This window comes from Alosa sapidissima, chromosome 19 (assembly GCF_018492685.1).
Source record: "Alosa sapidissima isolate fAloSap1 chromosome 19, fAloSap1.pri, whole genome shotgun sequence".
Taxonomy (NCBI): Eukaryota; Metazoa; Chordata; class Actinopteri; order Clupeiformes; family Clupeidae; genus Alosa; species Alosa sapidissima.
The window spans coordinates 18355886-18377678 of record NC_055975.1 but is presented as its reverse complement, the minus strand read 5'-3'; the positions used below and the strand labels follow the sequence as shown (position 1 = coordinate 18377678).

Genomic DNA, 21793 nt, shown 5'->3' with positions numbered 1-21793 from the left:
AGTGGTTCCAGGCTCTTGTATGTCTCCCACGATAGCTGGACGAGAGCAGATGTGAGGGAAAGTAGTCCACATAAATGTACTACTAATAATACATAATTTAAGATTTTCTAAAGAGAATAAAAGCAAAGTGAGTTCTGTTTCCCTTCTGTGAAACGCTTGACACAACTGCAGGACCAAGTACATCCAGGCAGTGTGCATAAGAGTACAGCAGACGAAGCAAGACATTGTCGTCTTATGTAGCCCATGATTATCAGTGGAACTGAGTTATTTAAGTTTGTGAATACAGGTAAATGACTGTTCTGACTGGTTTGTTAAATTCCCTCGTCATTCATTTCCCACACACCAGCCACCGCATCACAAGCAAGCACAAACATCTCAGTTTGAATTGGCTGCGTTTAAGCATTAACACATATCAAACAGGAAACAATGCATTTGCTGCACAGAGTCGGTATGCGTAGCACATCAGAGGAGGAAAACTACAGAAACTTTCCAGAGGAGGGGACGTCTTAAATTTGAACTTGCCCCTAGACCTATGGTCAAATAAGCCTGCCATTCGATGGCTCCAAAAAAGGAAGTGGACAGTAATTAAGTTGCCAGATTGGTTTTGCTGCTACGCATTCCCCATGCAGCCTATAATGGAAGAATTTAGTCATTAAGTCAATCAATGTGTTTTAATGTGCCATAATACCTATGTCAAAATGTGTAAACCCATAAGGTAAGCATCAAAAAATAACTGAGATGTATACGAACATTTTTGGCTAGATTTGTATTTGACTGGTTAATGGGTTTTCTGCAGTTTCGGGCTTGTACCTGGCAACCAATCGTCTGGAGTGTCTCGGGGAGCAGTCTTTACTTCCTAGTTAGCTAAGAAAGTTAACGTTAGCGTGAAGCAGTTTAGCCAAGGCGTACTAGAAGGGCGAAATATTGTACTTTTATGTACGGGACGTGTTTCTGTATCACGACAGGTGTATCAGCTAACCTATTTCATACGCAAGGAAGAATATCATTTCTACGTTTTCTTTTCCGAGTGTCAGTGTTCTAGGAGAGCTGCCGCAGCAAGTTCTTAGCTAACAAGGCTGCTAGTTAGCTAACTAAGCAGACCGGTCAAAGTTACCTTTTATTCGCTAATTTGTACTGTCTGAGTGACTGACTTTGTCAGCTTAAATTCACGTAGTAATTTAATTAAAAAGCATGCTTCGTTTAAACAAAGCGAAGTGACATGCGATGACTTGATACTGATAGCTAGCCACTTCCTGACGTACGGGCTAACGCTGTTTAGCTGACTTTTGGAACTCAAGCCCTCCGCCTAGGTGATTCATTGGGTAAGCCAGCTTGCTAGCTAACGTTAGTTTATGTGTGTTGGCTGTATTTATGAAAGGAACTTCTTTTGCCGGAGCTCGTTGGGTAACTGCAGTTCCCGACACATGACCACAGCCTTCTAATATCAATGTTATAACGTTGTCATTTTTCACATTAGAAGTGTGTGACCACTAATTGATAACTGACTCTAAAGTTATATCAGTAAAGCATAATGCATGACCCCTGGTAATGTTGACGTGTCACGTCAACCTCAGATGCCATTTGTTAGCTTACTTTGTCTGGTTTAGAGGTTGGCGTCAGGAGACTGGTACCTTGTTAAATTAGTGCTTTTCCATTTGAAGTTTGTCAGGGCATCGCTGTATAAGTTCTACAAATGGCGAAGAAGACATACGATCTGCTGTTCAAGCTCCTCCTAATTGGAGACTCGGGGGTCGGGAAGACGTGTGTGCTGTTCCGTTTCTCCGACGACGCCTTTAATACAACTTTTATCTCCACAATAGGTAATATGCCCAGTGATTTAATAATCTAGTAGAAAATATCATAATCTAATAAGTATGTATCTTTAACATTTAGTTTCTGACAGGTTTTCACTGGGTTCACTCTTTTGACTGTTTACAACTCAATCTAATGTTATTCTTTCAGGAATTGATTTCAAGATAAAAACTGTGGAGCTGGAAGGAAAGAAGATCAAGCTCCAGATATGGTAAGTAGAGAAAAATCACCAATGTAAACTAGTCACTGAATCGTTTAAATTATGTTATTGCATCTTGTAACACTGGTGGGCATGATCAATATATTACAAATCTTAACACCTAACCCATGTGATGTTTTTTTCAATCTTGAATAGCTGGTCTCAACATTATGGTTGTGCTCTTGTATCTGAACTGTTCATTAATGGTTCATGTCCATGTCATGTCATGTCCAGGGACACTGCAGGACAAGAGAGATTTCACACAATCACAACCTCCTACTACAGAGGAGCAATGGGGATCATGCTGGTCTATGATATCACCAACACCAAAAGCTTTGAGAACATCACCAAGTGGTTGCGAAATATTGACGAGGTTAGTCCCTTTATTTTTGAACTGGCACTGAAAGTCTCAGGCCTCACTACGGCCATTTCTAAATTCCATAGAATTGTGCAGTAGATGTGTTTGTATTTAGCATGACATTTTGGGTTAATCTTAACTCTGGTCTGACAGCACGCCAGTGAGGAGGTGGAGAGGATGCTGCTGGGAAATAAGTGTGACATGGATGACAAGCGTGTGGTGCCCACTGCAAAGGGAGAACAGGTAAGCACCTAAATCCAGGGGTGCTTCAGGTTTTATGAGGCAGCAAAACACAGGTTGGGTTTGTACATTGTGTAGTGTGGCTCTTTGGTGATGAAGAATGCTATTGAAAAACCGTCTCCTTAATTCCAAATGGAGACACAGAGTTGACCGGGTTGATCAAATGTAGTAAAGAGCAGGTAAAACTTGAGGCTGGCTTGCAAAAAAATAGTTATTTATTCTGGATGTTACAGCAGATCTCACAGCACAGCACAGCACAGTGTTGCAAAGTGAAGCCAAGACAATGAACTAACTTAGAACACTCATGGCCAGATTAATATAGTGACAGAATATACATTCCTGTCTGGGGTCAAATTGGACCTTCCTGGGTAGATTAAATTAAGATGTCTTTTCTGGGGCGAGCAATTACTTAGGTACACCATTTGCCATTCTGTCTGCTTACTATACACATTCTGTTCTCAGCCATTTCTGTGGCTGAGACAAAAAAACTGTAACAATAAAACCACCAATATTCAACAGTTATAGACATATCAAAACTTGTCACAACCTTTCACTGTATTTTAATACATATCACTGTTGACTTGGTAAAGCTGTGCTCTTCAGTCCCCCTTTCCGGTGACATTTTCACACATTAAACATTTGAAGTTGCAAGCTTGGATGTTAAAATTGTGACTACCCTTTGTTGGACAGTTGGCTTCTTTGCAGAGCTGTATCATGCACTTGATGATTTTGACCCAATACATGCTCTTAATGTGCTAACTAGTTTATCATGAGGCAGTGGGTCAAGTGAGAGAGTAGTGATTTAACTTGGTATAAATGACACATGTATAACTTCTTAAAGCTATTTTTTTTTTTTTTTTTTATATATTCCCTTGGACAAAAGCAGAACCATCATTCAGATGTATTCCATTGGTATATTTCTTAAGGAGCACAGTCTTTAATGTTCCTTTGCATTCCGCTCTCCCTTCAGATTGCAGCAGAGCATGGCATCAGGTTTTTCGAGACTAGTGCAAAAGCCAACATCAACATCGAGAAGGCCTTCATCTGTCTCGCAGAGGATATCCTGAGTAAGGTGAGTGGTGAACATGTGCCTATTCTTTCTCCACAGTTCAGCACTAGTATCACTACAAGGCAGTGCTGGTGCTGGTGCTGGTACACTTACCATCTCGTAAACAGGTTATGGTATGGAAGTTTTGTGTAATAAAAGTTGTGTTTTGGCAACTATGTTAACATTATTGGAATGGCTAGTAAAGGCCAATGCCCACTGGCGACGACATTCGTGTCTATGGATTTGACGCTCAAGAGAGAGAACAATTTTCTAAACTTTGCCATTGATGTGCGTCAGACGCCGCCGCCAGTGGGCGTTGACCATGGCATTGACCTTTACATTAAGGTTGTGGTTTTGCATTGGGACACAAACTGAAGCAGGTGAACACCCTCAAGTTGCAATTAATGGGTGACATCATAAACTCTGTAAATGTATGTAGTGTAACACTTAGTGTTGGTGTTAGTGTTTTGTAGTGCAAAAGCTACAAATAACAGCCTTACTACAAACACTCACTCCTAAACTAGAATCACATCAGACATTTAGCCATTGCTAAATGTGAGGGAATTCTAAATTGGTTATGTGCTGCTAAAGCCAGTAATGGAAGCAAACTAAAATCAACGTCTTCCACAGACCCCAGGGAAAGAGCCAACCGCAGAGCACATGGACATCAACAGTGGGAGCACGGGTGCAGGACTGAAGAACAAGTGTTGCTGATGACCTTTGACCTCTCAACTTTTCAATTCTTCTCTCCTACTTCTAAGTCTTCCTATCACGTATCATAGTATTACAACCACCTTTTTGCATATAGAGGCTATTGATTTACCCCCTAAATGACATCTCAGTGTTGACAAAAAAAAAAAAAATATCTAAAATATCATTTATTTTAAATGTTTTTTGAGTACACCTGGCCTTTATCTCATTCATATTTGTTTGGTTGTATTTGATGATTGTATAAATCTATGAACTGGCTCTTTGCTGGATGGCTTGGGGGCGGAGTGGTGTTCATATATGAGTCTGACCATCCTAACCTTCTGTGTATTAACAAAAACTGACCATTTATGTGATTGTTCTTTGGACTGATGGTATACTGCAGTGATTGCTCCTAGCATGACTGTCAATGCTACTCTCTAGTCTCTCACCCCTGTGCCTGACATGCTACTTACTCATGGGCATGTATGATAAGTCATGTTTGGCCATGTAGTGGTAGCACACAGCGTATTACACACACACAGCTGCCTTGAGTACCCTACTGCCTAACTATAGCGACCAGAAACCCACAACAACGGGTGCCTGAGGAAATAACAGTGTGTCTTTTAACCGTTTATGAATAGTCAGACTTTGCTGAAAACGTAGCTTTGTCTGAGATTTTGCCCAACCTTGTTGGTTGCGAAAGATTCCTGGAATGGTTTGATTTATAGTTTTCCTGAGTCAGCTTCACTGATGGGTCCTTCCCCATTCTGCATTTCTTGTGTCTCTGTTTGTCAGGGTGTTTTTTTTTTCTTTCTGTTTGCTGTTGTTACATGTCTTGCACGGTTTTTGTTTTGTTTTTTTAGTGTGCAATCTAAAACTAAAGGGAATTCAGCATTGTATCATACCAACTTGATTTTGTCGCATTGTGTCCTTAACTTTTAACAGGTGCACGTACTGTCGACTATGCAAATTATCTTGTCACTAACTGTTTATTGATTGTATGGAACTTTTGTTTTTTGTTTCTTTTCCAGTTTCATAGTGTTGCTTGGAAGTGGTGTTTATCTTCTGGTGTGAGTCTAGGGAAACCTTTTTGTGAGCACTTTTCACTTCTTTGTGTGAAAACACATTCTGGAATGAAATGGATGAAATCAACCAAAAAAAAGTTGTTTTTCATTCAAGAACTAACCTTTTCATAAGAAGTGCAGATGCTAGTAATGTCTCTCAGTATGACTGGTCTCGTTTACAACACCCGCACGCACTTTGTACCATACTTTAAAACTGTGGGACCTATTCAGCAGAGTTTTGCCAGTCTCAAGTCTGAACAGGCTTAATTTGTCAGCTTGCAGAGGAGGATACTTCTGAAAATGAACTGCAATAAACGGGACGTGAATGTGTTTTCAAGTCGCTGTTGAGTGTTTTAAAGCATTATATTCATGGCATTTAGTATGAGACAGACACAAACTACTATCAGGTCCAATTCATCATTACACATTTCATAGATTTGAATATTTTATCCATGTGCATAATTATAGATCTGTTTTTTACAGTGATGCCTATTTAGGAGTTGGTTATCACATGATGCGTGTTTACACACAGATGTCCAGGATTAAAAATATTAGTTTAAAAAAAACAAATCCACTTTTTCTTTTGTTCATCTGTACTGCTATTACATAAACACACACCAGGATTCAATATCAATAAATTGAAGGGTAGTCCTCAAACATTTTATAATGCAACTAAAAGATAGAACATCACAACAGTGCAAACTATTGGCAGATCTAGGGACTGCATTGGTTGAATGGTTCTTAGAGGTCAATGCAGTTTATTGAATTTGCATTAGGCACTAATGGACAGGCATGCAACTGGCAAATTTATTCAGCTCAGTATTATAAGTCCAATCTTGGTATTATAGTAAGACCAATCTTGTCAATAACCCTTTTATTTCATACCATCATATTTATGTGTATTTGTCACATCAGGGTGGAATGCTATATGTCCTAATTTTCCTGATCCAACACCATCCCATTTCTGTTGTCTTTATATGAGCCATAAACTAGTCCGTTTTTGTCTTTCTCTTGATTTGACAAAGACCAATTAAATACAGGCTACAAAAGAATGATGCACACACATGAAAGTCAGGTTTTCCCGACAAAAAACTGCAGGAGCCATAGAAGTTTTAAATTCAAACACTTATTGTTTCTACCATGGTAGTTTATAGTGTGGGAAGTCATGACCTGATTAGGCAATACAAATACAGTTGGACGAAACCAAGAGCCCTAATTTGAATGAAGAGCAAAATGTTAATAATTAAACAAAACTAATTTGCTAATTTAACACCATGGGTAAGACTTTAAAGTGCAAACATTGATGAGCCAGCTTAATGCTCCTATATATGCCACACAATAGCTATAGTTTATGCATGAGAACTTTGCTTTTTTTTTTTTTACTTTTCGCCCCAAATGCTCATGCTTATGGCAACACATTAAGGAGAAAAGCACAGACATGAAAGAATTAACTAACTGATTATCCCTAATTGCCTATCAAAGGCAAGAAGCTTTTACGCATGTTCTCACTCAGGCACTTTACACAGAGACTTTATAGAGGAGTTTGGTTTAACCCAATCATGTATCATGCACACTAAACTGATAAATATGCAGTTAAGTTTACAACTTCACTGTCTCAACTTGTTAGGGGAGTGACTCATGAGTTGAACATCAGTATTTCATGTGACATTTATTATTCAAACACTTCTCTGTTTTTACTGTTTTCACATCAGTTTATTCACAAAAGGCCAAGTGCATGAAAACAGGCCCAAGTCCATACATAGGCACTGAAAAAAATTAACTTAAGTGCTAAATTCTTATCTTCTCAGAAACAATTTTTAAAGCCTAAATACATATATTAGCTATGTGTATACACTTACTCACAAGTGTATATACTGTAGAGGACTCTACAGATATTTTAATCTTTTTGCTGTCTACACATCGATATCGAATGGCCTTAAAAGTCCTTTGATCATTGTAGTGTCTGTAAACTGCTGTTATGAAAAACTGTCCAGTATGTAGTAGAAAATACAACATTACAAAAAATTAAATAAAAAAAAAAAATGTTTGTTAAAAGGCCATTTCATCAGCCAAAGGCTAGCTGGGTATCTGTACTGCTAAAGGCAACTAAAATTGCAAAGTTGGAGCCAGTTCCTTGATAAAAGAGGTGTGTCCTGTCTTGAGTAAAGCCAGGTCCCTGGGCAGAGATCCTCCTGCATGCCTAGCTCATCAGGGAGAAAGAGAAAGTAGTTGTCTTTGTACCAGTTGAGCCTCCAGGAACCTCAAGTCCAGCGGCAACAACAGCAGCAGTGGTGGGCGTGGCACAGTGTGGTCCAGTCCAGGTCACTTGTGGAACTTCTTGCTGGGGTCCTTGGCATGGTCCAGCAGCAGCTGACAGGGTGTAAACTGGTGTCCATAAACCTCCTCAAACCGCCTCATCTTGTCCACCAGAGCGCCTGCTCCAAAGCTGTCTACAAACCGGAAGGGACCTGGAGAAAGGGGTCGTTAAAGAGGCTTAAGGTTATCTCCCACCGAGTCAGTAATGTGAAATCTAGTTAAATAATTAAGTTATTATCTTGGCTGCACAGCAGGGGATTTCTCTCCAAAATAAAATGTGATGACATGTGATTAAAGGTATACTATGCAGGTTTAGGTACTTTTGGCAACTGTAGAGCTCCCTCTAGAGTTGCAATATATTTATATTTTAGTCTGCTGTTGTAAATAGCAAACTTCTTGTGACTTGTCCCCCCTGTACACAATGAAAATGCTTTTGTTGTGGAGGTGAAGGATTAATAATAGGCAAAAACTATCTCCAAAGAGCTATACTGACAAAGTAATGTTTCATGATTCTCACGAGATTTGTCGGGTCACAGTTATTGAAGTTGCATGGCTAGTTTTCTAGGTAGCGACTCCCTACGTCTATGCTGTATAGCTATGCTAGGTGAACGATTCGCCTATTACAAGTTCGTTTACCATCAAATTTACTTAAATTAAGGTCAAAATCTTGCATAGTGTACCTTTAAATTATGATATATGATCATATAAGTTAAATCAAAATGGCTGTCTCGCCATGATTCTCGCATATAGCCTGCCAAATGACACTACAAGGTTGTTAGACTGGGAGAGGGAATATGTTCAGACTATCACTCAAGAGTCAGTCAGTTTGAGGTGGTTTTGATTGATTGATTGATTGATTGATTGATTGCATACCTCCAAGGCACGGTGGAAATCCAAGACCAAACACTGCTCCGATGTCTCCCTCCACTGGGTTAGCCAGGATGCCCTCTTGGAGGCACAGCACAGCCTCGTTCACGAAGCGCGACACCAGCCGGTACTGGACGTCCGAGTCCGATGACCTGCAGAGAGTCTCTCAGGGTCAACATCAACATGCTTCAGTTTAAACTTTAAACTGCCTCCAAGATATTCAATTCATGCATTTATGTACTCTAATCCTGTGTAATATCAAAACAGCTGAAACTACTGAGTACTTTATATCCACTCATGAATTACATGTGTGTTTTTTTTGTTTTTTTTATCAGTACCAATAATAAGAAAGGCTTGGTCTGTTGTTGTTAGGGTGGGAATGAGGATGGGAAAGGCATGGACACTTACACTGCTGGGTTCGGGGTCAGTCTGAATTTTTCCAGGATTTCCAGGGCATCGGGGTTCACATCTTTACTCTTAATTCCTGGCTGGTAAACATAACAGCCCTTTCCAGACTTACGACCTAGGTGCACAGTATAAAATTTAGAACAATGTTACATTGAACATTACTGCTTTTGCTTTCATCTTAATGTTATACTATACTCTTCAGATGAGATCAATGCAATTGTCTGAGGGAACTCAATGGTAAACTTAGAAGACCTATGTACAATGGTGTTGTACTGTTGGACTAGTGTACTGGTGCTAATTTGGTAACAGAGCACAAAAACAAGAAGCATATAGCAAAGCTGAGGAGAGACATGTTATGGATACATGCAGACATGTTATGGATACATAGAGACATGTTATGTTAGGATAAGGCACCAGCTTTTTCTTACCCTTAAATCCTTGCTCCACCATGGTCTTCAGCACCTCAACATTGCCACCACCAAACCTTGAGCCAAACGCTTTGCCCAAGTCTTCTGCCACATGGGCTGCCACATCGATGCCAACCTCATCAGCAAGGGTTGCAGTACCCACAGGAAATCCAAAACCTTTGGTCAGATCATCCAGCTTCTTAGGGTCCACTCCTTCCTGGGTACAGTACAAAAAGAGCATCTCGGCTCTGTAAAACATGCAATACAATGCAACTTCCATAGCACTGAACACAGTATTTCCCCTTCCTGCTAGCTACATTACATGACTTGTGTCCATCAATCAATCAAAGGACCACCAGGAGTGATGGTATCAACCTATGAAGGCAGCCTTGGACCTAAAGTCAAATGGACTTTCAACACCAGAGGTTTCCAATCTTGCTCTTTGGCTCTATTTGGCTCTATTGTACCTGGTCTAAGCACAACTGATCGAGTGTCAGGACTAAGCAGGGATAGGCAGTTAAACACCAAAAGGCAACTTTATTTCCAAAATGTATATAATCTACTCTACAGGTTTCATAAGGCCACGACTGTTCACATAAAAAGTGCATACCTGCAATACCCTCACTGCTTCTGCTAGCATGGGCCCCAGGCAGCGTGTTGTGTAGAAGCCTGGACCATCCTACACAGAAAGAAAAATACCTCAGTTATATGACAAAGCAAAACAACAACAACAACAACAAAAAACACTTTGAGCACACATTGGTTTAATGACAGGGAAAACTGATGTGCACTTCCAAAAGAGTATGGGAGATGGATGAAGGCATAGTCTGAGAGACAGCTCACCCCAACAACGATAATGACTTTGCCCTGTTTGAGGCCAACAGCAACAGCGGAGGCAGTGGTGTCATGTGAGGTCTTGTCTGTGGTGATAATCTCCAGCAGCTGCATCTTATCCACCGGAGAGAAGTAGTGCATGCCGATCACCTGAGAGACGGGACACAGAGTACACTTTCATGGACTTGGCCCAAACAGGCCTGTGTGTAGACAGGCTACCTCAGAACACACACACACCTGCTGTTGTCATAGTAAGCACAAATCAGTCTGCCTAGAAACTCACTAACAAGTGGGTCTCAAAAAATTAGAATATTGTGGAAAAGTTCATTTTTACCCCCTAATTTAGTTCAAAAAGTGGATCTTTCATATACCGTATTTTCCGGACTATAAGTAGCACTTTTTTTCATAGTTTGGCTGGTCCTGCGACTTATAGTCAGGTGCGACTTATATATGAAAAAAATTATATAATTGAACATGTTTTTAAATGTTAATTTATATTAACTGACATGAACCCTACATGAAACATTATCGTCTACAGCCTTGAGAGAGCGCTCTCAAATGCACAAGTCGTGAAACACACGTGCATACTTAAATCCTCAAATTATGGCCGGGATTCTATTTAGCTGGGCCTCAGATTCGGACAAATAAAAGCCAGTATAATTTTGTTTCAATTTAACTCATAAAAGAGCTCTTCTTAATAATTTATATTGTTGGTTGGTTTAATATTGTTGCCAACGAAGTCATTGTCCTACACCATGAGTCTCCAACACGTTGCTCTCAAGCTACCAGTCGCACGCAGCCCCAGGTTAACCTACATTTAAACACAATTGTTGCTGCCTGGCATCAGCTTACGAATGCATAATTTAAAAAATAACTAAATTTAGGCTATCTTAGGCCTCTTTGGCTATATGGAATAAGGTTTCCCTTGCAGCACAGCACACGTTCCATGAATGAATGAATGAATGAATGAATGAAAGCGGCCTTATCTCGCAATAAGCGGATGGACATCCCGACACTCTTTCATACATGAAACTTAATAGTGAACCATTGCCATTGATAGCCTACCAGTATGCTGCTCCAAACGAAAAGTACAGGCCTATGTCTCACAGTAAAACGCAAGAAATAAAAGCCTAGCTGACTCGAATAGGCTACAAGCCATGGTCCAAATAAAGGTGCTGTGCCCAGCCATAAATTCAGGATTCACAATAGTCTGTCCCCTAAACATTCCTCACCCGTTATCTAGACATGCATGAAAACATTTGAAAACAAAACTCACTGCCATGTAATATTTGATCGCTGTTTTGCTACTAATGATCTTTTACGTGAATACACAGAAAGTGAAAGTAGGCCTACTATGCGCTCCGTGTCTGTAGCTGTCTGTTCACGTCTGCAATCGATTATAACGTTCCTCAAATGGAGAACACATCCATGTTCTCTCGCGTTATATTATAGGCTGTCATGCTTCTGTGTTTGCGGTTCCTGATCGCTAAACTTTTGTTTTCCTTTCCTGTCGATAGCGGTTGATGTAGAAGCACGTAATATAGGCTATAATAATTTGACTTTAGCAGTGACAAATCCTGCTGAGAGAGAGAGAGAGAGAGAGAGCAAAGAGAGAGAGGCACCCCCAAAGTGGTCCTGCATGCGCGCGCGCGTGTGTGTCTCTGCATGGGGTTCAATTGAAGTCAGAGTTGGTCCGCATTCAGGCTTTTATTAGTATGCTCAATACTTAGTAATAATTTATGCGCAATCCCGCATTGAAATTTAGGCCCTGGTTTTAAATGTGCATCTTTTTTTCTCTCGCTCTCTCGGCAAGCATTTGTTCTGCTGCCAGCTTGTGCCAATAGCATATATCGTCCAAAATGCTTGATTGCATTCTCCACATTTTTAGCTAAAATTTCATGTACCACATCAGCATATTCTCAATATTTTTGGCCTCAATGTGTCCAGTTACATAGTCTGTCTGTTCTTAGTCTTGGATTTTGTGAAATAAATTTCTAAATAGGCTATCACCTGCTTGCTGCAGCTTCGGTCTGCACGTCCTTTTAAAACCGCATATTTTTCTCCCTCAAGCATTTAATCTGCTGCCGGCTTGTCTCTCCACATCGTCCAAACTGCTTGATTGCATTGCATTCTCCACATTTTTAGCTAAATTTTCATGTACCATAAGCATTTTTGTTCAGTGAATCTTTTGTAAATTGCTTTACAATTACCATCGGGCCTATAGGCCTATTGCCTGGCTTGCCTCAGCTTCGGTCACGTCCTTTTAAAACCGTCTTTTTCTCTATCGTGAGCATTTAATCTGCTGCCAGCTTTTGACTCCACATCGCCCCAAAATGCTTGATTGCATTGCATTCTCCACATTTTTAGCAAAATTGCTTTACAATTACCGTCGGGCCTATATACAATTACCGTCGGGCCTATATGCCTATCGCCTGGCTTGCTTCATTCACGTCTAAAACTGCATCTTTTTATCTCTTGTGAGCATTTAATCTGCTGCCAGCTTGTGACTCCACATCGCCCAAAATGCAAAATACATTTTGGTGTACCACATGGTATTTTCTTTCAGTGAATCTTTTGCTTTGCAATTACCTTCCTGCCCTCCTCTTGGCTGCCTTCACTCCTTCGTCTTCATTAACATTAATCTTTTTGGCCTCAATAATCCAGTTACATAGTCTCTGTTTTTGGTTTTGGATTTTGTGAAATACATTTCTAAATAAATGCGACTTATAGTCCGGTGCGACTTATATATGTTTTTTTCCTGTTCATGATATATTTTTTGACTAATGCAACTTATACTCAGCGACTTATAGTCCGGAAAATACGGTATTCTAGATTCATTAGATATAAAGTGAAATATGTCAAGCCATTTTTTGTTGTAATCTTCATGATTATGGCTTACCGCTCATGAAAACCAAAAATGAGTATCTCAAAATATTAGAATAAGGAGGTTATAATACAGAAATGTCGACCTTTTGAAAATAAATGAACTAATCTGACTAATCTAAAATAGTACATTTATACACTCAATACTGCTTTTGCACAAATTACTGCATCAATGTGGTGTGGTATGGAGGCAATTAGCCTGTGGCACTGCTGAGGTGTTATGGAAGCCCAGGTTGCTTTGATAGCGACCTTAAGGTCATCTGTATTGTTGGGTCTGGTGTGTCTCATTTTTCTCTTGACAATAAACCATAGATTCTCTATGGGGTTCAGGTCAGACAAGTTGTCTGGCCAATTAAGCACAGTAATACCATGGTAAGCAAACCAGTTACCAACAGTTTTGGCACTGTGGGAATGTGCCGAGCCCTGCTGGAAAAGGAAATCAGGATCTCCATAAAGCTTGTCAGCAGATGGAAGCATGAAGTGCACTAAAATCTCCTGGTAGAAGGCTGCATTAACTCTGGGAGTTAACATGTGGAAACATCAAACTGGACCTCAAGCAACTTGGAATCTCTGCCTCTCCACTCTTTCTCCTGCCTCTTCGGACATTGATTGGACCCTGATATCCAAATGAAATGCAAATTCTGTTTTCATGTGAAAAGAGGAGTTTGGACCACTGAGCAACAGTCCAGTTCTGTCTCTTCTTAACCCAGGTAAGACGCTCTAACCTGGTCTCTGATTCAGGAGTGGCTTGAAACTAGGAATATGCCACTTGTAGCCCATTTCCTGGACATGTCTATGCATGGTGGTTCTTGATGCAGACTCCAGCCTCAGTCCACTCCTTGTGAAGTTCCGCCAAGTTTTTGAATCGACTTTGCTTGACAATTCTCTCAAGGCTGCAGTCATCCTTGTTGCTTGCACACCATTTCCTACCACACTTTTCTATTCCAGTCAACTTTCCATGAATATGCTTACCCTCCTTGTGGTCAATGAGTGCCTTCTGGACAACTATCAAGTCTGCAGTCTTTCTCAGGATTGGGGTTGTGTTTACTGAACCAGACTAAGAGTTCAAAGGCTCAGGAAACCGACATTTCTGTATTATACCCTCTTTAATCTAATATTTTGAGATCATTTTCTGGTTTCGTTTTCAACTCATTTTTGGTTTTCATGACCTGTAAGCTGTAATCATCAAGATTGCAACAAAAAATGGTTTGAAATATTTCACTTTATATCTAATGAATCTAGAATATATGAACGAAATTATGGGGGGAAATGAACTTTTCCACGATATTCTAATTTTTTGAGACCCACCTGTATATGGTGACAAAAAGAGTAAATGAGCATGTGTAGAACCTCTGGGACTCCGTCATGAATAACAGATCACCGGTCATATGATTTAAAATGTTATTTACAATCAATGTATGTTATATGCCATTCAAGGTCTTTATGATTTATGTAACGTGTTCATGTCAATAACTCGTACCACTTATGTCTGATTGAAGACAACAGCCTTGTGTGTTTAACTCTGCTAAAAGTAATGCATGCTTTGTTACTAAAGGTTACCTTTTCAGGCCGTTTGCTAGCAGCAGCAATGTCTTTGATGGGAAGCGCTGATGTGTTGGAAGCGAATATACAGTGAGGGGGAATAACCTAAGGGGAAAAACATTCATGAGATCCACAATCCATTACTGTATATTCACCATTAGGAAATGCAGAGAAAAATACAGTACATTTATGAAATATGCATTAGATGCAAGACACAGAAGATATCATTATATAATCACTGTTCAAAATTACATGAAAGGGATACTGTGCCTCTCAAAGATATTAGCATAGCATACTAAATTCACATTCTGTGGTCTATGCAATGCTGGCTTGAACTTACAGCCTCCACCTCCTTCAGCACTTTGTGTTTAATGTTGATGTCCTCAAACACAGCTTCTATGACCATATCAGCATGCTCAAAGCCAGTGTAATCCAGCCGGCCAGTCAGGTTACACAGAGTACTGTCCCGCTCAAAAGATGTGATGTTCTTCTTCCTGGTTTTGTCATTGAGTCTGCAGATGACAGGGTGTAGGGGGGGGGTGGAGCTTTTACAATCAAATTAAACAGCTAGAAAGAAAGAGGGCAAAAGGAAAACATGAAGATGAAGATCAATCCACAGATGGATAAGTAAAGGGACCGATGCCTCTTACCCTTTGTAGACCTGTTGCTGGCCCCGGTTCAGACCCTCTGATGTGGTGTCCTTCAGGATGGTGTGAATCCCCTTATCCACTGACACCTGGGCAACACCTGCCCCCATCAGACCAGCTCCAAGAATAGCCAGGGTTCTGTTGTTACAACACAGCCGATTTTACATGCAGCCATTTTTATCATGTATTTGCATACACACACAACTGCTGTATTTGCAACTGACAACTGCTGCATATCACCGATGATAGCCTCTTATAGCTTATTTGCCCTCCCTATTTTACTTACTAGTGCTTTTTCCATTACACTCTGGGTAAGAAACTCTGAGAAAAGAATACAGTGACTCACTTCACTTCTTTCTCGGGAACTCCAAAGCGGTTCTTCTTACATGCTACTTGACCATGGTAAAGACCAATAAGAGCCCCTGATTCGGGGGTCATTGCCAATTTGCCAAAATTCTGTCAGTAAACAATAGGAACCAATAAAAGAGAAGCAGGACATGTCAAATCAACCGCATTATTAAGATGCCCATGAGGTAAATAAATTCAGTTATAATTAAATCATACCTGAGATTCGGCCAAGTATCCTGCATCTGGTCCCTGCTCAACTCCTGCTTTTACACACTACAGGACAGAAAACGTGGTCAATATAGATGCCTTTCCACTGTAGAAACTAGTGGGCCATGGTCAACCCGCACTTTTGAACGCATTTCAACTGCAGACACCACCCCTGTGGGATAATTTAAAGCTTTAATTCATGAACAGTGGTGCTTTATTGAATAATTATATTAATGCCATTTACCAGAGTGTGCAATTACATAGCAACTGTCAAGTCAACCATATAGTAATCACAGAAGTTGATTTTTGATTGGTAATGTTAACAGTTCAATACAATGTACATTTTCACACACTAATGATTGCAGATTGGCTGAAAGGCCATCCACTAACCTGTTCCTAGGGAATACCTACCTCTATGATTTTCAGTGGTGCTGGGTACAGGCCTTTGGTCTGTTTCATGACCTTGCTTTTAACTGTGTTGTAGATCTGTTTTCGCACAATCTCATAGCTCATGACATAGTCCTGAATTTCTGAAGACAAAAGATAGAACTGCAGTCTAAATCTTGCAATACTTCACATCTTACATCTATTACATACACAACACACCGAACAGAAAGAGATCATCTCACGGTTGTCTGGCAACATATAAGAAAATTGAAGAAATTCAGGGGTGCCTTGATCCTATACTCTTAATCTGACATTTGAGTACTCACTTTGCATCAGGTTCTTTTCCTTGGTGAGGGGGACCGACTTGCTGGCAATGCCTCTAGCTACATCCACGGCCACCTCCTCCAGGTACTCAATGGTCCGCTCCTCTGGGCTCTTCAGTCCAGGCCCTGCCAGAAACCCACCAAGACAGTTATAGAGAGGCCATGTATAGAGCTAAAAGAGAAACAACTCCAGAGTTCAACAAGTTGACAGGCCACACTTCTGTATTGTCATCATAGATGATTAAGTTCCAAAGGGACGATGCCTTTTCAGTCAAATTTTTACATTTTACTGCAAAAAGGTTATTTGCCTTAAACACACTTCAAGCCTTTCCATGGCTCATTCAAAATTATTTCTTATTCTGAAATCACACTTGTGAGAACCTGTTAAAAACATAACATAGTCTCGTCTTATGAAACTTGCCTAGTGTATCAACCAGGTGGTGCACAAGCCCCATCTTCTTAGCTTTATCAGCACGGATGTTCCGTCCCGTCAGCATCATGTCAAAGGCACTGGGTAGACCAACCTGTGATGATAACAATTCATTAAATTAATCTCACTGGCAATGCTAACTTTTCAGTCTCAATAGCATTTTTATTGAACATGAAAAGCAAAATACTATCAAACAACTATATGCTGGTAGGTTAATACAGGGTCTTTATGTTCATGATCTTTAAAAAATAATAAAAAATCAAGTTATGTTAGGACATATTTGAGGGGTTGTTGTGGCTACACACCATTTTGGGGAGCCTCTGGGTTCCTCCAGCCCCTGGCAGCAGCCCCAGCATAACCTCTGGGGTGCCTAGCACAGTCTTCTTGCTCTTAGTGGCAATCCTGTACTGGCAAGCGATGGCTAGCTGCAACACACATGTCCGGAGATTACAAGGGATAGTGGAGATCTTTAGGCTGATTTAAGTTCAGCTGTACTACTAGAGTAAACTATTTCATACACCATGGATTCAGCTGACAAAATGAGAGTCAAAAATATATATTTTTTTTAATTTAAATATAAAACATTTATACATTTAAATATAAAACATTTAAATGTATTTGTTTATATCGGCATTGTAAAAAATATATATCATTTACAATGCCGATATAAACAAATATATATTTACCATTCAAAAGTTTGGGGTGAGACCAAGTCGTACAGAAAAAGCCATATATCTGACTAGAAGGAGGGAGTGTGATGATCTGGGGAGTTTTGAAGGTAGCAAAGTGGGAAAAATTTACAGGAATCTTTAAGAAGGAAGACTATCACTTGCAGCACCATACACCACCCTGTGGACAGCATTTGATTGGGAAAAAATCCCAAAAAGAAGACAGTGACAAAAAGCACAGCTCCAAAATATGTAGGGAAGAAGCAGTCAGCTGGTGCTCTGGAATTGAACCGAAATTTCTAAGCGACACCAAACTTTTGAACGGCAGTATACAAACATAGTGTGAATAAAATTAGAATTAAACAGGTGTACTGCGTGCTCCCACCTCAAGCCCCCCTCCCAAGCATGAGCCATTGATGGCAGCCACAATAGGGATGGGTGACTTCTCCACTTTCTCAAACATCTTCTGTCCTTCCTGAGAGAGACCGGTGACCTCCTCTGCACTCTTGCAAGCTTGGATCATGCTGTGGAGCCAAGTTGGGAAAAAAACAAGATTAAAGCACACTGCTCTCTTGGAAAAAGAAGAGCAGACAAGCGGGAGAAATAAATGGACTTAAAATAGAAAAACAAAATAAACTTTTGGAATCATGACTACATTATGATGAACCAGACTGACTGGCTCTGTATGAAAGTTATTTGTTTTTAATTTACTCCATCATACTGATCAACTTTTGCATTGACTATTCATTATTAACTGTTGCATATAATCATTGAATAACAGTGATTGAGGTATGACTCACACACAGTACCACAACAAAGAAAACAACAACGCAGGGCTTGACAAGAGAATTCTAGGTTTTAAATCCTGGAATACCCTCAAATGGATTAAAGGTGTAAGAATATCCCAATCTAGGTGTGAGTCTATTAAGAGAGTATATTAGTCAGTGAGCCCAACTGACTTGATATCTGCTCCTGCGATGAAACAGCCAGGTTTGGAGGAGATGAGTACGGCACTCTTCACTGTAGCATTGCCCCAGATCTCGTCCATCACATCAGTCATCTCTGCCTGCATCTTCTCTGAAAGTGTGTTCACCTGCAAGAGCATGCAACATCAAGTTAATAGTTCCATCACTAATGTAATCAAGTGTTCATATTTCTTCTGACATTAAAGGCTGTTGTTGTGCTTTCATATATTAATGTAAAGATGCCAGAATTAAGTATTCCCAAATTCCACTCAAAATGTATACACCAATTAGATTTGAGTATTTTTAGTTTTCTTGATATTACCTTAGAATTTGGGTCGTTGATACGGACCACCGCAACATCCCCCTTGATCTCATAGTTCACATGTGTTCGAGCTGATTTAGAAAGAAAGAATCAACAAATAGACCAAGGGGTCTTTAAAAAAAAATTCTGACCCTGTACTGTCATTATAATAACATACACCATCAACAACACAAATTTAATGGGGAACTGAAATTATACAAATGTCAATTGTAAAACTGATTTTTTTTTTTGTTTTTTAACAAATCGATCATGACTCGCTGGCATTGGTTAAATACACTGCATATACTTCAAATGTTCAGTAGCACTCCATTAAAGATCATTACTAGTTATTAACATAGCTTTGTCATAATATTTACCCATCACAGAAGAGGCCACTGTGAAATTGCGCAGACAGGGACCTACAGAGAGATATCTGTTAGTGCCATTAAATTAGACTGGACTTGAAACAAGAGCAGTTTATCACAGGTTTGCCTGTCAGTGTGTGAGTCTACACGACAGCCTATGGACCTTTCACCTAGATTCCAAAAAAAATGTCATACAATCCCCTCAGTGGAAGCGATGCAGTACATCAAACGGGGGAATGCTTTTGTAGTACAAAGCACACTTATCGGAATTAAATGTGAAAGTAAAAAACCGCGTAGCATCTACACAAAGCAACTTTAGGTAAGTTAGCTGCTAACGTTACACTGACCTTCTACGCTCTGACAGCGACACCAGAAAGCTAACAAATGCTCTAAAGACTGACTTTGTGCTTCACTGTAACAGTGGGATTTCACAAGGTCCAGTCATAATTTTTCCTATGAATCAATAAACGTTAACGTTAGCCATAACGTTACCGAATTCATTAGCCGCATATGGCCGCCGCCTATAATTCCATTCATTCATAAACTGGTGTCAGCTGAGTGATTGTCCCAATGGGGATTTCTGGTATGTAGTTCTAGCTTAACGTTAGCCACGCTCATAGTGGCTGCACATAAACCTAAAAAGTAGTTTTGTTTTTGATGTCATACCAAGCACAAAAGCTGAGATAAATATATCAGTCACGCCCCTAGTGCTAGTTGCATCCTAGAAATGGCTAGCAAGCTAACGTTAGCTAGACTCACAGTGACAGCTATTCCATAACTCGACTGGCTAATGTAGAACCTCAGTAAAAGGTATAAGCATAGCTATTTCACATTCAGTATCCATAGTCAGTATAGAGAAGCACTGGTACCTGAGGGGAAGTGGTATCTCCTTGTTATAAGTCTGGAGAGTACACCCAATGCTCGAACACCAGCCATCTTTGTGGGAAAGTGGCTACTAGAATTCTAGCTGCTACGTAAGTTTCAGACGGCTAGAGCGAACCCTGCCACCCGGAAAATGCTGTAGACTGGAGGCATGGACAGGAGGCGCGCACACCCCGTACAAAAAGACTGCTGTGCTATGACCTATGTAGTAAAGTGTAGTTGTTTGTCTACTGTAGTTGTAGACTACATCTTCCACATTATCTTCTTGTGTCTTTGTATGGTTATGGTTATTATGGTAGGCATAGCAGACGCTTTTGTCCAAAGCAACATACAAATAGCAACAATACAATAGTTACATCAGTAAACAATTAAAAATATTGTATGATATAAACTAATGAGTTGTCTGTAATCCGATGTCGCCACTTTCATTTGTGGGGAATCCAAGATAAAGCGAAGTCACTGTGAGAAACTGTGAGAACAGTTAGCCTATCACATCACATTGCATGTAGGCCTAGCCTACGCCTACAATGTAACAGGCTCATTGTAACATATGGGAGTAGAACCATATGCCACAACGTAGAGAACATTAGAAATACGTGTCAAACGTCTTAAGAAATGATTATCCAATGGATAATATATTCTAATCTATATCGTTAACATCTCTATAGTTTTTAATGGGAAGATAGAAAATTATGATGTACCATAGATGACATTTGGTAGCCTACAAGAGAGAAAAGAAAAAAAAACTTTGCTAAAAAGCACAATATTCATATTTGTGTATCATAATGAATGGGACTGCAACCTTACAAAAAGTAACGCTATTAGGAATCTTATAGTATTTTGGGGCATGTATAATAACCTAGGCCTACTAGGAACAGAGTGTTATTATAGAGATGGCTTAGGCCAGAACATCATGTAGTATTTCTACTTTTTTCCGTATGCTGCACAGACTGGCTTCTAGTAAAATATATTTTCTTTTTTAGGCACACCTGTCACCCACTGAACAGCCGAAAGGATGGTTTCACGAGTTGGGTGTTGGAACTCGTCAGCTATCTGTTGTTGCTCATAAAGACGGCTTATTAATCACGAAGGCCAGGTCATCCCTGGGGGTTTTCTGAGACATAATTTTGATTTTGTTTATCTTGGATCCTATTTTATTTTACTTTTATTCAGCCAAGGGCTACCAAATGACAGTGGTTGCTGACTGACATGTAAAAAAACAGCATAATGCTGTATTTGCATGACGTTTGTTTGAAAAAGTAATTTAGACGATTTCATGGTTACATGCTGATACAATAATGTGTGATGTCCTTAGACTGTCATAACAAACAGACATTTGTATCAGGGCAGACAGCATTTAGCGAATTCTTGCAAATATGACCACTTTCTCTAATTCAGCTGTTTTGCTACTTGCATCCAGTCACCACTAGAGGACAGCATCTGAGCATCTTGGGCTCCTGGAAAGAAGATAAGGTAAATATGACATCAAATGACAATTATAGAGACCTATGGTAACATGAAATAATTTTCATCTATGAAAATTACTTCAGAATTTTGGAAGTATTTGTACCAGAATAATTCAATGGGATGTGTAATTGTGAA

The 21793-nt window shown here is 39.9% G+C and overlaps 2 protein-coding genes across 2 annotated transcripts; one reads left to right on the top strand and one right to left on the bottom strand.

The window, feature by feature from the left end:
- Positions 1-836: 836 nt before the first annotated feature.
- On the top strand, positions 837-5741 carry LOC121692927 (ras-related protein Rab-10-like). Its single transcript, XM_042071974.1, has 7 exons — positions 837-1322; positions 1662-1820; positions 1963-2023; positions 2246-2384; positions 2523-2612; positions 3580-3681; positions 4288-5741. The coding sequence occupies exons 2-7, from the start codon at positions 1694-1696 to the stop codon at positions 4369-4371; spliced, it is 603 nt and encodes a 200-aa protein (XP_041927908.1). The 5' UTR covers positions 837-1322; positions 1662-1693; the 3' UTR covers positions 4372-5741.
- Positions 5742-7054: 1313 nt separating this feature from the next.
- hadhab (hydroxyacyl-CoA dehydrogenase trifunctional multienzyme complex subunit alpha b) lies at positions 7055-20352 on the bottom strand. Its single transcript, XM_042071973.1, has 20 exons — positions 20179-20352; positions 19322-19363; positions 18966-19036; positions 18638-18771; positions 18064-18202; positions 17316-17435; positions 17002-17104; positions 16584-16706; positions 16282-16400; positions 15880-15936; positions 15662-15771; positions 15319-15453; positions 15009-15180; positions 14687-14773; positions 10253-10393; positions 10020-10088; positions 9431-9626; positions 9003-9117; positions 8601-8746; positions 7055-7879 (listed from the first exon to the last, which is right to left on the bottom strand). Exons 1-20 carry the CDS (start codon positions 20243-20245, stop codon positions 7734-7736), a joined length of 2292 nt encoding a protein of 763 aa, XP_041927907.1. The 5' UTR covers positions 20246-20352; the 3' UTR covers positions 7055-7733.
- Between the last annotated feature and the right edge of the window lie 1441 nt (positions 20353-21793).